This window comes from Geotrypetes seraphini, chromosome 5 (assembly GCF_902459505.1).
Source record: "Geotrypetes seraphini chromosome 5, aGeoSer1.1, whole genome shotgun sequence".
Lineage (NCBI taxonomy): Eukaryota > Metazoa > Chordata > Amphibia > Gymnophiona > Dermophiidae > Geotrypetes > Geotrypetes seraphini.
In genome coordinates this window covers 252,853,847-252,868,608 of record NC_047088.1, presented here as the reverse complement: position 1 = coordinate 252,868,608, position 14,762 = coordinate 252,853,847, and the positions used below count along the sequence as shown (strand labels likewise).

Genomic DNA, 14,762 nt, shown 5'->3' with positions numbered 1-14,762 from the left:
GGTTCGCTAGCGTTTTTAGCACGTGCAGGCCGAAAAAAATACCGCCTGCTTAAAAGGAGGCCGGAGCGGCTAGCACGCGCGGGCATATTAGCGTGCTATTCTGGCGTTACCTTCGTAAAAGGAGCCCCAGAGTTTAACTAAAAATTTGATTAAATTGCAATTTCAGATTTCAAAAGCGATGTACAATCTAAAAAAAATAGGGAAAACCGACTACATTCATTACAATAAGACGTGGACCAAACAGACAAGTACAAAAGTAAAAAACGGCTGGAACGACACATTAATTAATGAAATGAAGGACAAAAAAAGTGAAAACAGAAAGGGAAAGGATATCTTTATGCGTTAAAATAAGCTAGCCTCGTAAAAGTTCAAAAGAATTTTAATTTCTCCAACTTTTTCAGGGTCTTCTGCTTTATACCCTCCCTGTTGTTTTTTTCCTTACCTGTCTTATTTACTATCAACAACTGTATATCTTTCCCCATTTTTTCCCTTTTGTTTGGTATGTTCTGTCTGGTTAGTCAAAATTGTTTGTTCTGTCCCCCCCCCCCCCCCCTGAAATTTGCAATTTCACTTTTTGTACATCGCTTAGAATTTTGAATAAGCGATTAATCAAATTTTTAATAAACTTGAAACTTTATACAGCCAACATTTGAATCTATTAAGGATCTTTTCTTCCCTAATATAAGCCCCCATATAAGTCAGCCATATAAGTCAGCCATATAAGACAACTCCTAATTTATGCCGGCATGGTAAAGAAAATCTGTTTGATGCAGCAAGTGGGAGACTCTGTTGCATACTGTTATCTCCTCCTCCATTGGCTCTGGTATGTGGCCATTGACTCTCTTCTCAACAGAATCCCACACCCTTTTCTTTTGCCTACCTAGTGGGATGCTGGTGCCCCTATTGAGATGCCCACTGCTGTCTTCTCTGGTGGGCTGCTAATATAAGACAATGGAGGTGATGGAAGCAATATTTTCTCAAGCCGTTCCCCACCTCATATTTGAGCCACTATGGTGCATTTATGACTTTTCAGCTACCTAGAAACAGTATGCACAGACCTTTCCCTGTACAAGAACTGACTGACTGTTTTATTTAGATACGTGTGTATTTTTAATCATAGGCATCTAAATGCAAATCCTGTCCCAAATCTTTCCCCTCCCCCGCAGGGGAATACCTCTACACTTCTCCCTCCATATTCGCTGTGATAGGAGATTAAGAGAACCACAAATACAGAAAAACTGCAAATAACTTTTTCATATGTTATTCGCTGTTTTCTATTAAAAACCATCATGAATATGGTGAAACTGCGAATAACATGGTGGGAGACCTGGCCTGTTCCTGAAGGAAAGGCAAAACACGGTGAAGAAAGTGCCAGGAATCGGCAATTTTATCTGTAAACGCTTGGAATCAGCGATTTCTCTATGCAAGCTGATGTAATTTGGGGGGAGGAGCCAGCAAGCTATAAACCGTGAATAATCGAAACCGCGAATGCTGAAACCGCGAATACAGAGGGAAAAGTGTACTCAACTCAGGTAAAGTACATGCGCACAACTTGTAAACGTATGTCGACGTTGGATGCGCAGTATAAACAAGCTGCTGTTTTCACGCTCAAAGGACAGCCATTAACATAGATGACTATTGATAAAACTATGGGAGTTTATTTTCAAAAAAGAAAGACGCCCAAGGAACGGCATAAACCGGCACTTGGGCATTTGAATCGCCAAAACGTCCATGTGCCGATTTTCATAACCGACTTCCAAGACATCCTGCTAGGCCTTTTGTTCGCAGTGCATCCAAAGTTCAAGGGAGACGTGTTGTGGGCGGGATTTGGGCAGGCTTAGCATTTTGACGTCTTGCGGCAATAATTGAACATTTCCCAAGAGGTCCAGGATGCCATTTAATCGTCCCGAGCCAGACCTGTTTTAAATGCATTTAGATGCCACAAAGACCAGATGACTACTGGAGAGGTTAAGTCATGAATCCCGACCACCACCATCACACATCCCGGTTCATAGACAAAACCGCAGAAGACAAAGGCGCGCGCCGACAACTGAGCGCAAGACAGAGGCGCGCGCCGAAGAAAATGAGTTTTTAGGGGCTCCGACGGGGGTTTTTGTTGGGGAGCCCCCCCCCCACTTTACTTAATACAGATCGCGGCAGCATTGTGGGTGGTTTGGGGGGTTGTAACCCCCCTCATTATACTGTAAACTTAACTTTTTCCCTGTTTTTAGGGAAAAGGTGAAGTTTTCAGTAAAATGTGGGGGGTTACAATCCCCCAAACCGCCCCCACAACGCGGCGCGATCTATATAAAGTAAAGTGGGGTGTTTCCCCCCACACACTCCCGTCAGAGCCCCTAAAAACAGTTATTTTCTTTAGCGCGCGCCTCCGCGCTGCGCTCAGATGTCCACGTGCGCCTTTGTCTTCCGCGGTTTTGACCTGACACCACACATCCCTAGTGGTCAGTGACTCCCTCCCACCCCTGAAAGATGTGAAAGAAAAATGGTTCTGGAGTAGCCTGGTGGGTGGTGTAGTGAACCATAGAGAGGATGACCCAGGCCCATATCCTAATGGAAGGACTGGTCAATATCAATCTCATGAAATATTTAGAGAAGTTCAACATCCTACACGACTCTCAGTCTGGTTTTCATACAAATCATAGTACCGAAACAATTTTAGCTTCCATGACTGATCGTCTTTTCCATCTGTTTTCCCTGGGAAAAAGCGCATCAACTTTATCTCAAACACTCTTTCTTACCAAACTTTTAGGAAGTCAATCAAATTTCTCCGACTCCACATCTGCCTTGATAAACTTCTAAAACACTTCCGGGAATTGCTTAATCTTACCAGGCTAATGTAATTTTGAAAGTTTTTTGTAATATCGCTGTCTGTAACCAGCCTCTTCCTATGTAAACCGCTCTGAACTGTTTGTGGTATTGCGGTATATAAAAATAAAGTTATTATTATTATCCCACCCTATCCACTACATTTATGGTGGAAAGTGTGAGCCCATCAAAACCCACCACAAAGCTACTATACTGCCATATAAGTGACACCTGCAGCTAAACAGAGTATTGGAGTGATCGGTGAGTATAGTAGGTTTTGGGGGAGTATTGGAAGGCACCATTTAAGTAAAGTTCACAGCAGTGCCCCACTGCTCTGCTGGCATGTCTGTGTTGCCAGTGGAGTAAAAATGGTGGCCCCCGCCTACTTCCAAATGACTTGGGGCTCCTTTTACTAAGGTGCACTAGCATTTTTAGCGCACGCAAACCACGCGCTAAATGAAAAATACTAATGCAAGCTCTATGGAGGCGTTAGCGTTTAGCGCGCACTAAAACCGCAAGCACATCTTAGTAAAAGGAGCCCTTAGGGTTGGACGTTTTGAACTTGGACATTTTTCTTTTAGAAAATTATTATTTTATTTAAAAAAATTTATAGACCGCTTGTTCCCAAGTGGTTTCCAATTAAACACACAAATCATTAAGACAAATATCAATATGAAGACAAGAGCATCTTACTTTACATCTTCATTACTAACTACAGTGTTTCCTCAGTCATTCGCGGTTGGCGATTCGTGGTTCCAGTTATTCACGGTATTTTCCGACCGCGAATGACCGGGCAGGAGAGGGAAGTCAGAGAGGCAGGAGAGGGCAGCTGGAGCGCCGGCGAGTGAAGGAAATCACTCGCGGTATGCTCCGACTGCCTCTTCCTGCACTAAAGTTGGGCCTCATCAATCAGGAACTGCGTGTCAAAGAAGCTCCTGATTGGTGAGGCCCGACTTTAGTGCAGGAAGAGGCAGTCGGAGCATACCGCGAGTGATTTCCTTCACTCACCGGTGCTCCGGTTGCTCTCTCCTGCTTCTCCGACTGCCCTCTCCTGTCTCCTCCACTGAAAACTGTATTCGCGATTTTTCAAGATTCGCAGGGGTTCCTGGAACGGAACCCCCGCGAATATTGGGGGAGTACTGTATTACATAAATGCATTAATAAATGCATTGTGTTTTCAACCACTTCTTGAAATTTACACAATCAGCACAGAATTGTGCCGTTAATGCATTCCACATTTTCACTCCAACTACTGAGAACATTGTAGCCCTCGTCACAGCATAGTGCACTCCCAATTCCCTAGTCACTGTCAATCTCATCCCACCCTCAGACCTCAACATTCTTCTAGAAAATGGCCGAGATAGTGGATATCCTAAGGGTGATTTTCAAAAAAAGATAGACCTAGTGGTTTCAAAAATGGACATTTTTCACCTCCCGATTTTTGGATGCATGCTCAAGACCTCCAAATCAGACTTAGATGCACTATTGAAAATGACCTTCCATGTGAGGCAGACTCAAGTGCGACCACACTCATGACTATGGTGCAAGCCAACAAGTTGTATAAGCTTAGTTAGCAAAGCACCACTAGATTAGGACATTCAGCATGAGGCAGATGGCTAGGTGAGTCCCAATGAGCTGGCAGTATCTGTCCTATTCTCGATCATGCACATTCCTGTGCTGTTGGTGTGGTTACCTTTCTGGTGCACATCATTGTCAACATCGAATGTCTCTCCCCTCCCTTATCCTTGGAGATGAATAATACGTGAGACTAGTATTTCTGGGACGTCTCCTGGCATGTATTCCATGGACAGGAGTGGGGAGGGTGGGAGGAATATAAAGGTTATAATCAAATAATATTATGGGATGGGGACAGGGTGGTTTATAAGTTTAAATATGTCTAAGTGGATAAATGTGTAATTTATGTTTAAAATATGTAGTGAATTACGGAATTATGATAGGATCTATAGATTCTATGAATGATAAAGAATAATTTGGGTGGGAGGGTTATTGGTCTGTAAGAATCTTGTAATAGTTTAAGTGATGTCTATAGTGTAAATGCTTTATTTATTATTCTTCACTATTGAAATTATTTTAAAATGAATAAAGATTATTAAAAAAAAAAAAAAAGTAGTCCTGTTATCACTGACATTTCTCTCTTTTGTGCTACTTAAAAAGGAGGACCTTATCAGTGCTGTTTTCCTCTAGTGCTCTTCTCTCACTCGTTTCATGACTTTTCTGTGTAGAAATTTTGGATTATTGTATATTCAGTGTAGCCCAGAAGGCTGTAATATGAATTGCACCTTTTCAAAAAGATTTGTGGATTTAATTTTAATTTGACATTGTAGGTTTAGGAGTCAATATTCAGCCAGTGACAGTAGAGCGATTTTCTACCCACTGCCAGCGTTATTTCCAGATATTCAATGTCGGATCATGTCCCGTCATCAGCATTGAAAATCTGATTTATGCAGACAGCTATCTCACGTATAGGGTTAAGTACGATATTCAGCACCCTGAGGTTGTGAGTTCAACACCAGCCTGCTCCTTGTGACCCTGGGCAAGCCACCATAACCCTCCGTTGCCCCTTTAAGATTGTGACCCTGCTGGGACAGAGAGGGAAAATACTTCACAGAACCCGATTACAGTGGTGCCTCGCATAACGAACGCCTCGCACAGCGAACGCTGCGCACAACGAACTTCAGGTCTTGCTTCCTACAACGAACTATCGTTTCACACAACGAAGTCCGCCCGAGCTGCATCCTTCCGCGCAGGGCACTGCGCTTACTGCCCTCTCTCCGCCTGGCTCCCTGTGCAGTGGCGGACCGTCGGCTCGCAGGGGCCCGGCGCCTACTGCTGATGCATTGGGGGGGCGGAGCTACTCTCCGCCGCTTCCCCGATGCTAGAAAAAAAAAAAATGAACAGTTAAGTTCCCAGTTTTTGCCGCTGAGACTCTGCCCCTCTCACTGTAAAAAGGGGATATCTAACCGATGGATCAAACACTGGCTAGCGGGCAGGAACAGAGGGTTGGAGTCAAGGGCCAATACTCAGATTGCGAATGGGTCACGAGCGGAGTTCCGCAGGGGTCGGTGCTGGGACCTCTACTAATTCAATATATTTATTAACGATCTGGAAACGGGGACAAAATGTGAGGTTATCAAATTTGCTGATGACACCAAACTCTGCAGCAGGGTTAGAAACACGGAAGACTGTGAAGACCTACAAAAGGACCTAACGAGACTGGAAGACTGGGCAAAAAAGTGGCAAATGAGTTTTAACGTGGAGAAATGCAAGGTCATGCATGTAGGGAAAAAGAACCCGATGTTCAACTACAAAATGGGGGGAACACTGCTAGGGGTGAGTAACCGGGAAAGGGACTTGGGGGTGATGGTCGACTCATCACTGAAACCATCGGCGCAATGTGCGACAGCCTCAAAGAAAGCAAACAGAATGCTGGGCATCATCAAAAAGGGTATCACAACCCGGACGAAGGAAGTCATCATGCCGCTGTATCGCGCAATGGTGCGCCCGCACCTGGAGTACTGTGTTCAATACTGGTCGCCGTATCTCAAGAAGGACATGGCGGTACTCGAGGGAGTGCAGAGGAGGGCAACTAAGCTGATAAAAGGTATGGAAAATTTTCCATACGCTGACAGGTTAAAAATGCTGGGGCTGTTCTCCCTGGAGAAGAGGAGACTTAGAGGGGACATGATAGAAACCTTCAAAATCCTTAAGGGCATAGAGAGAGTAAATAAGGACAGATTCTTCAAACTGAGGGGAGCCACAAGCACTAGGGGTCACTCGGAGAAATTGAAAGGGGACAGGTTTAGAACAAATGCTAGAAAATTCTTTTTTACGCAGAGGGTGGTGGACACATGGAACGCGCTTCCGGAGGAAGTGATAGGCCAGAACTCTGTACAGGGGTTCAAGAAGGGTTTGGATAGGTTCCTGGAGGATAAAGGGATAGAGGGGTACAGATAGAACTTGAGGTAGGTTATAAAAGTGGTCAGAAACCACTTCACAGGTCGCAGACCTGATGGGCCGCCGCGGGAGCGGACCGCTGGGCGAGATGGACCTCGGTCTGACCCAGTGGAGGCAACTTCTTATGTTCTTATGTTCTATTGTTTATACAGTATATCATGGCTTCTAAAAAAAGCAGGAAGGTGATTTCTGTTGAAATTAAACGGGAAATAATTAGAAGGAGTGAATGTGGGGTAAAACAGTGTGACCTCGTCAAAGAGTTTGGCCTCAGCAAAACCACCATTTTCACCATTTTGACAAATAAGGATGCAATAAAATCAGCCAAAGTAGCCAAAGGAGTATCAAAACTATTTCATGAAAAACATAGGTCTTCAATCCACGAGGAAATGGAGAGGCTATTAGCAATTTGGATTAAGGACAGACAGGTGAAAGGTGATGTGTTGTTTTAAAAAACAATTATGTTTTTAGATGAATCTAAATAAAAATAATAACAAAAAATTTATCTTTTTTTATGTCATCTTAGCATATTTTATGCTACAGAACGAATTATTTTTTTTAACATGTATTGTTATGGGAAAACGCGTTTCACATAACAAACTTTTTGCATAACAAACTTGCTCCTGGAACCAATTAAGTTCGTTGTGTGAGGCACCACTGTACTATTCAATTTATTGTTAAACAGCTTTGAGTGAATCTCTTCATGAAAAGGCAGCCGAACAGGAGGTGGAAGATGTTGCTCAAGCCGGTGAACATTTCAAGAGGTAAATGGGAAGAGCAGAGGCGGAGACGCGCTAGCGCCCGGGGCAATCAGCCCCTCCTGCCCACCCTTACTACGACATTGAATCAAGTGCCCAAAACTTAGGTATGGGATCCACAGCAATCACTATTCTATAGAGGGCAAGTGCTCTTTCTAGAATAACGCTTAGGCCCAGATTCTCAAACCCGTGCGGATTTTTAGGCGCCGGTAGGCACCTAAACTCAGTTAAAAACGCCATTCAATAACGTTTTAACCGAGTTTTAAGGTGCCCACTTGCGCCAGAATCACATTTACAGAGGCGCTTTAGGCCGCCGAATGCCACTGTGGGCATGGCTAATGCCGGAAGTGGTGTCAGGCGGCTTAAAGCGCCTCCATAGGCACGAGTCGCATCATAGGCAGGCACCTGTAAATGTAGGCCGGGAAAATCCTCCTCCACGTTTCCGGTGCCTAACTTTACCGGAGGCGCAATTCTTTACCCAGGCGCCGTCGCAACGATTTTAGAGGCAGAGCCGCTGATCGTGACACTGGTTACAGAATTTGGGCCTTAATGCTGAATTTTTATTAAATTCCTTCCTAAGTACTAGTATATAACAAGTGTGCTTAAGTTGCTTATAGGCCAATGTTCAGCGCGATTTGGCAGGCGAGGAACAGTTCCTGGCCGGCCAAACAACACAAACAGCAGCCGCTATCTGCTGATATTCAGGGGAGGACAGCTGGCCATTTTCCACTGGATATCCACGTTGGCAGATAGCCCGGTGACATAACTGGTCATTGCCAATATTCAACAGCTTGCCGGCTAAGGCACTTGACCAAATAAACCCACCTAAAAAGCAGATCTATCTTTGAATGCTAAGGTCTTAGCTGGCCAGCCACAGAATATCAGCTGCAGTGGTGAACTTACCCTGGAAATTCAATGCCAGTCAGTGGCTAAGCGAGGGTGGGAGGCGCCCGGAGCGATGGCACCCCCCGCGGTACGTGCACCCTTTCCCTTCCCTCATACCTCTTTAACTTCCCCAGTGCGAGCAGGCATCTCCAACTTGCTGCCCACGCCGGCCTCGGCTCTCCCTCTGATATCACTTCCTGGTTCCCGCGACCAGGAAGTGACATCAGAGGGAGAGCCAAGGCTGGCACGAGCCTCAGGTTGGAGCTGCCTGCTCGTGCTGGCAAAAAGCTAGAAGGTGGGGACGTGAAGGCGTGGTGGACAGAGGTGGGGAGGAACGGGGTGGCGGAGAGAAGGAGAGGTGTCATCACCCCACCAAGATGGTGTCCAGGGTGGACACCCCACCCCCTCACTACGCCACTAATGGCTGATACGGTCCCAACATTGAATATCCAGGACTGCCACTGACCCTGAGAGATAGCCGGGCTGCCTCCCACAATCTGAATATCATGGCCTTAACTCCGAGGAAGGCGAACTCATGAGAGGCCCCCCAAAGAAGCAGATCAAAAAGAAGAAAAATGTGCAAATCGGCTTCAATTAACCACCACGAATGTCCACGGCCATGTTATCACACCCCATTTAGGGGCTGCGTCAGGGACAAATAGTAAAAGCAGCATTCAGTAGAAAGACTTGTGAGGAGGAACACCATTTCAATCATGTTGGTGAAACTGCTTTTTAAACACCACTTGTGTACTATTTGTCCCCTGACGCAGCTCCTCGATGGCAAAACGCATCCATGTTGGGCATTCTGTAGGATCATTTGTGGTGGTTAATAAGGCTGCTGTGGACATTTATTCTCCTTCTTGTGCCACTGTGGAGGTTAGTGGAGCTTATCTGTTTTCTTGTACTCACGGGAAGAGTATGGCGAGTCATGGGCGTTCTCCCTAGTAATGCACACAACTTATAGAATACTATCCTTTGCGAGCATTGCAAGGCAAACTTAGGCCTGGCAACTTAAATCTGCCATTGATATGTCATAAGCTGTTGCACCTACGTTTTGGTGCAAAGCGGCTTTGCATGAATGTTCTATAAAATATGCCTTATGGAGTTGCCCCTTTGGGGCATCTCAATTAAGCACCACTTTCTAGAATTGCCCCCATACTGCAGATGCAAAAGTATCCAGTCTATTAGCAGAACACTATTCTTCTTGTGTGGCAGGCTAGATGGGCCATTTGGCCTTTATCTGCCCTCTATGTTTCTTTAGCCATAAAACTCTATGACCTCACAATGCAGGTGTAAAGAGCCTTAGCCATAGGGAGAGGAAGAGATAGTGGATGCTGCGGATGGGGAAGACTGGATGGGCCATTTGGCCTTTATCTGCCATCATGTTTCTATAACCATAAAGTTCTATGACCTCACAATGCAGGTGTAAAGAGCCTTAGCCAATAGGAAGAGGAGGAGATAGTGGATGCTGCGGATGGGGAGACTGGATGGGCCATTTGGCCTTTATCTGCCATCATGTTTCTATAACCATAAAGCACTATGACCTCACAATGCAAGTGTTAAGAGCCTCAGCCAATAGGGAGATGAGGAGATAGTGGATGCTGCGGATGGGGAGACTGGATGGGCCATTTGGCCTTTATCTGCCATCATGTTTCTATAACCATAAAGTTGTATGACCTCACAATGCAGGTGTAAAGAGCCTTAGCCAATAGGAAGAGGAGATAAGTGGAAGGACAGATTGGATGGGGCTATTTGGGCTTTATCTGCCATCATGTTTCTATGTGCCTAAGGCAGAGTTGTTTCACAAACTGGGCTCTAGAATCTCTATGGGACTATTTTTAAATTTATTTTAGGTATTTACATACCACCTATCAAGGTTATCTAAGCGGTTTACAATCAGGTACTCAAGCATTTTCCTGATCTGTCCTGGTAGACTCACAATCTATTTAACATACCTGGTTCAATGGAGGATTGAGTGACTTGCCCAGGGTCACAAGAAGCAGCATGGGATTTGAACCCACAAACTCAAGGTGCCGAGGCTTTCGCTCTAACCACTAGGCTGGTACTTTTTATCTCATTCTAATTTCTAGCCTGGAAATTAACAGCAGATGGTTTAATAAACAATGTCGAGGAGCTGACTTCGCCGATAATTCTTTGAAACATAAAAATAAACAGCAATGACATGTGATAGATTCTGGGGGCATTAAAACAATCTAATGGATGCAAATCTGAAGTGAAGCCATGCAGAAGCCCGAACAATGCGACTGGTTTTTATTCTGCTTGCTAACAGGGTATTTTATCATTGCAGTGCCTCACCAGGCCTGCACTTACCAAGACTGCCTAATTTGATTCATGCGCATAACTCTTCAGGTATAAATCTGTAGCCAGGTTGGAAATCGACATTATATTCCAAGTGCAAAGAGGTACAAAAGCCCTTTGTACTGGTAATACGAACCCACAGAGATTAAAAAAAAAAAAAATACAGCATTACTCCTTAACTTCGCTGTCCCAAGGGAGGTAACCTGCAATAAGTGAAGCGCCTTGCTCTGGTTTTTTTTCCTGCTGGTTGCTGGAAAGCAGTGAAGTAAGGGCACATCCCCTCTCATGTGTTTGAGCTCAGTTTGCTGATTTGCACAGATGGGAGCTGCTAATAGCTTACAGTGCACTTGTGTGGCTTTTCCCCAGTATGTCTCCTCATGTGAACCACCAACATGTACTGAGCCTTGAACGGCTTCTGCTCTCGTGAGCAGTCCTTCCAGCGACACACAAACTCCTTCTTCTCTCCGTGGATATGGTCATTGTTGATATGCTAGTGAAACAAAAAAAGAAACAGGGAGAGAGAGAGAAAGAAAGAGAGAGAAAGAAAGAGAAAGAGAGAAAGAAAGAAAGAAAGAGAGAGAGAAAGAAAAAGAAAGAAAGAGAGAAAGAAAGAGAAAAGAGAGAAAGAAAGAGAGAAAAGAGAAAGAGAGAAAGAAAGAGAAAAGAGAGAAAGAAAGAGAGAAAGAGAAAGAGAAAGAAAGAAAGAGAGAGAAAGAAAAAGAGAAAGAAAGAAAGAGATAATGAAAGAGAGAAAGAAAAAGAGAGAAAGAAAGAGAAAGAAAGAGAAAGAAAGAGAAAGAGAGAAAGAAAAAGAAAGAAAAAGAAAGAAAGAGAGAAAGAAAGAGAAAGAGAGAGAAAGAGAAAGAGAAAGAAAGAAAGAAAAAGAGAAAGAAAGAAAGAGATAATGAAAGAAAAAGAAAGAGAGAAAGAAAGAGAAAGATAGAGAGAAAGAGAGAGAAAGAAAGAAAGAGAGAGAGAGAGAAAGAAAGAAAGAAAGAGAGAAAAAAAGAGAGAGAAAGAAAGAAAGAGAGAGAGAGAAAAAGAAAGAGAGATAATGAAAGAGAGAGAGAGAGAAAGAAAGAGAGAGAGAGAGATAATGAGAGAAAGAGAGAGAGAAAAAGAGAGAGAAAGAGAGAGAAAGAAAGAGAAAAAGAAAGAGAGACAAAGAGAGAAAAAGAGAGAGAGAAAAAGAAAGCGAAAGAGAGAAAGAGAAAGAATTCTTGTTATTAATAATACCCATCAAATAATCTCTTAAGATCCACTAACAGTTTCTGTAGGAACACTGGGCCCGATTCTATAAACGGCGCTCTAATCATTGACGCCTAGTGACACCTTAGTTCTGTGCACAACTTAATTATTTTTTAATTGGTTTAAATGATGTGATAATTGACCACGCCCCCAAAAAACCTGATTAAAAAAACAACAACATTATCTTAACGATCAATTTAGATTGTGCGTGGATATCAGCGCGATGCCTAGTGACGGCTGTCAAGGCGTGGTTAGGGGCAGAGAACACAGGTGTCGCTAAGCATCAGAGTTAGGTGCCTCTATACCGGCGCCTACCTATTAGGGTTACCATATGGCTCCAGAAAAAAAAGTGGGCAGATTTAGATATCCAGGTTTTACTTCTACGGAAAGCAATGGAAGTAAAACCTGGATATCTCAATCCGCCCTCCTTTTTCTGGAGCCATAAAGACAGTGGTTCCCAACTCTGTCCTGGAGGACCACCAGGCCAGTTGGGTTTTCAGGATAATCCTAATGAATATGCATGAGAGAGATCTGCATATAATGGAGGTGCCAGGCATGCAAATCTGCTCCATGCATATTCATTAGGGCTATCCTGAAAACCCGACTGGCCTGGTGGTCCTCCAGGACAGGGTTGGGAACCACTGCTCTAGGATGCCTAGTGATGCCTAAGCACACCTAGGCACTGCTAGGTGTGATTCTATAAATCAGTGGTTCCTAACCCTGTCCTGGAGGACCAACAGGCCAATCGGATTTTCAGGCTAGCCCTAATAAATATGCATGAGAGAGATTTGCATATAATGGAAATGACAGGCATGCAAACCTGCTCCATGCAAATTCATTAAGGTTATCTTGAAAACCCGACTGGCCTGGTGGTCCTCCAGGATAGGGTTGGGAACCACTGCTATAAATGCCTAAATGTTTGGTGTAGTTAGGCCCCATTTATAGAATCAGGCCCATTGGGTTCCATATTTAGACTGTGGGAGGCAACCTGCCTAAATCCCACAGTCAGTAGTGAGCCAGAAATTCATTGCAGGGCTGTTTCCAGTGACCGGTATTTGAAGATCTAGGGTTTTTTTGACCAGCTATAACTTAACCAGTTAAATCGTATTCAGTGTTGACCAGTTAAGCTATAATGGGCAAAGATAGGACTGCTATGTAGGTGGTCTGACTTGCCCACTAAGCTTAGCTGGTCAGCAGTGGCGTAGTGAGGGTAGGAGGCTGAGGCTGCTACGTCTCTGCCCACTTCATAACAGGAAATCTACGTTGGAGGAGGCAAGGACATAGCAGGCTTTTAGCATGTGCTGAGACCCCCCCACTTTCTTGATGTTTAGCTGCTGGCTTGCTTGTTGACTGTTCTACCAGTCTTCAGTTAGGGGGGGGGAGGATTTAATATTTGGCTGGACTGATTGCTGTTCTGACCCCACACTCCCAGCACTCCAGTTTCTATTGTCTCTGCTTTTCACCTGAGCATACCTTGAAGAAAGCCACAGCACGATGGCTGAAACGTCGGTTCTAACTACCCGGATACGGCGAGACCCAGAAAACAACGACAATCATGACGCCAGCCACGGAAGCCTAAGAGAACATGCATGAGATCTGTTCATGGAGGCAGTGCATGCAAATAGATCTCATGCATATTCATTGGGGAAATCCTGAAAACCCATCTGGGTTGCGGCACTCGAGGACGGATGTTGGGCCACCCCTGGGATAGAGTCTGGTTTAAATCCCAGTGCTGGTCCTTGTGAACGTAGGAAAGTCACTTAACCCTCCACTGTCTTAAGTAAAAATTCATATTGAGGGCCGTTTTCGAACAGGATGTCTAAAGTCTAATTTGTGCGTTTCCTGCTAAACATCCACATTAGGAAGCAGAGAAATGTCTATTTTCAAAAGCCGAACCCGCCAGATGTCCAAAATATTGTTACGTGACGGCGTCTCCCATAGTGAAAATCATGCCAAAAAATGCTATTTTCACCGTGGGAGATGCCGTCACGTAACGGTTGAGCTACTGTGTATTTTTACACGATTAAACAACCCTTTTGCCTAAAACAGTGTTCTTAGAATCCCCTGAAGAAGGAATCCTTGGGTGCCGAAACTGGGAACCTAGTTGGTGAGAGGGAAAGGAAGATGGAGAGAAGAAAGAAAAGCATGGAAAGTTCTGGTATGAAATCCTTGTAAGTCCTTGTATAAAACAGGTGAAGCAGGATAAGTCCTTTGGATAATATCAAAGGCGAAGAACATGACCAGAGCTCACTGAAACCCCCCCCCCTCCTTCAGCAACTGATAAGTCAGTATATTAACTGTAAAAGATATTTCACAAACCATTTACCAGCAGGCATCTAATCAGGCATCTAATGATTGGAAAAAACCCTGTTTCTAAGTTAGCTACAGTATAAGCAAAACTTATGAGAAGCAGAACTTACTTCTAATGCCTGGCATCAAGGCTGCACCTAGCCGGATATTATGCAAAGATGAACACAGCTCATGATCAGAAAACAGAAATCGCAAGAATTATCAGCTAGCAACATATGCCAGAAATATGTTGTGATACCATAGCAGGGAGGGGTTGGAGACTCGGAATTGCTTATATGGTAAGGGAAAAGGGCATTTGCGGGAAAAGGTTAGGCCTTACGGTAAACTGAACAGACGTATAACATGACACAACTGTATAGGCCAATAAATGAATCTACCTGTATAATGACGTGTAAGAAAATAACCAATAAAGATGTATCATGTGATTTAGGCCAACGTGGTATTGAC

At 44.2% G+C, this 14,762-nt stretch overlaps 1 protein-coding gene across 1 annotated transcript in view; it reads right to left on the bottom strand.

The window, feature by feature from the left end:
* Positions 1-14,762, bottom strand: part of GLI2 (GLI family zinc finger 2) — a 519,949-nt gene that overhangs the window by 33,879 nt on the left and 471,308 nt on the right. Inside the window, exon 10 of the mRNA XM_033946106.1 lies at positions 11,094-11,247. Coding sequence (XP_033801997.1) covers positions 11,094-11,247 — 154 coding nt within the window. The remainder of the gene's footprint in view (positions 1-11,093; positions 11,248-14,762) is intronic.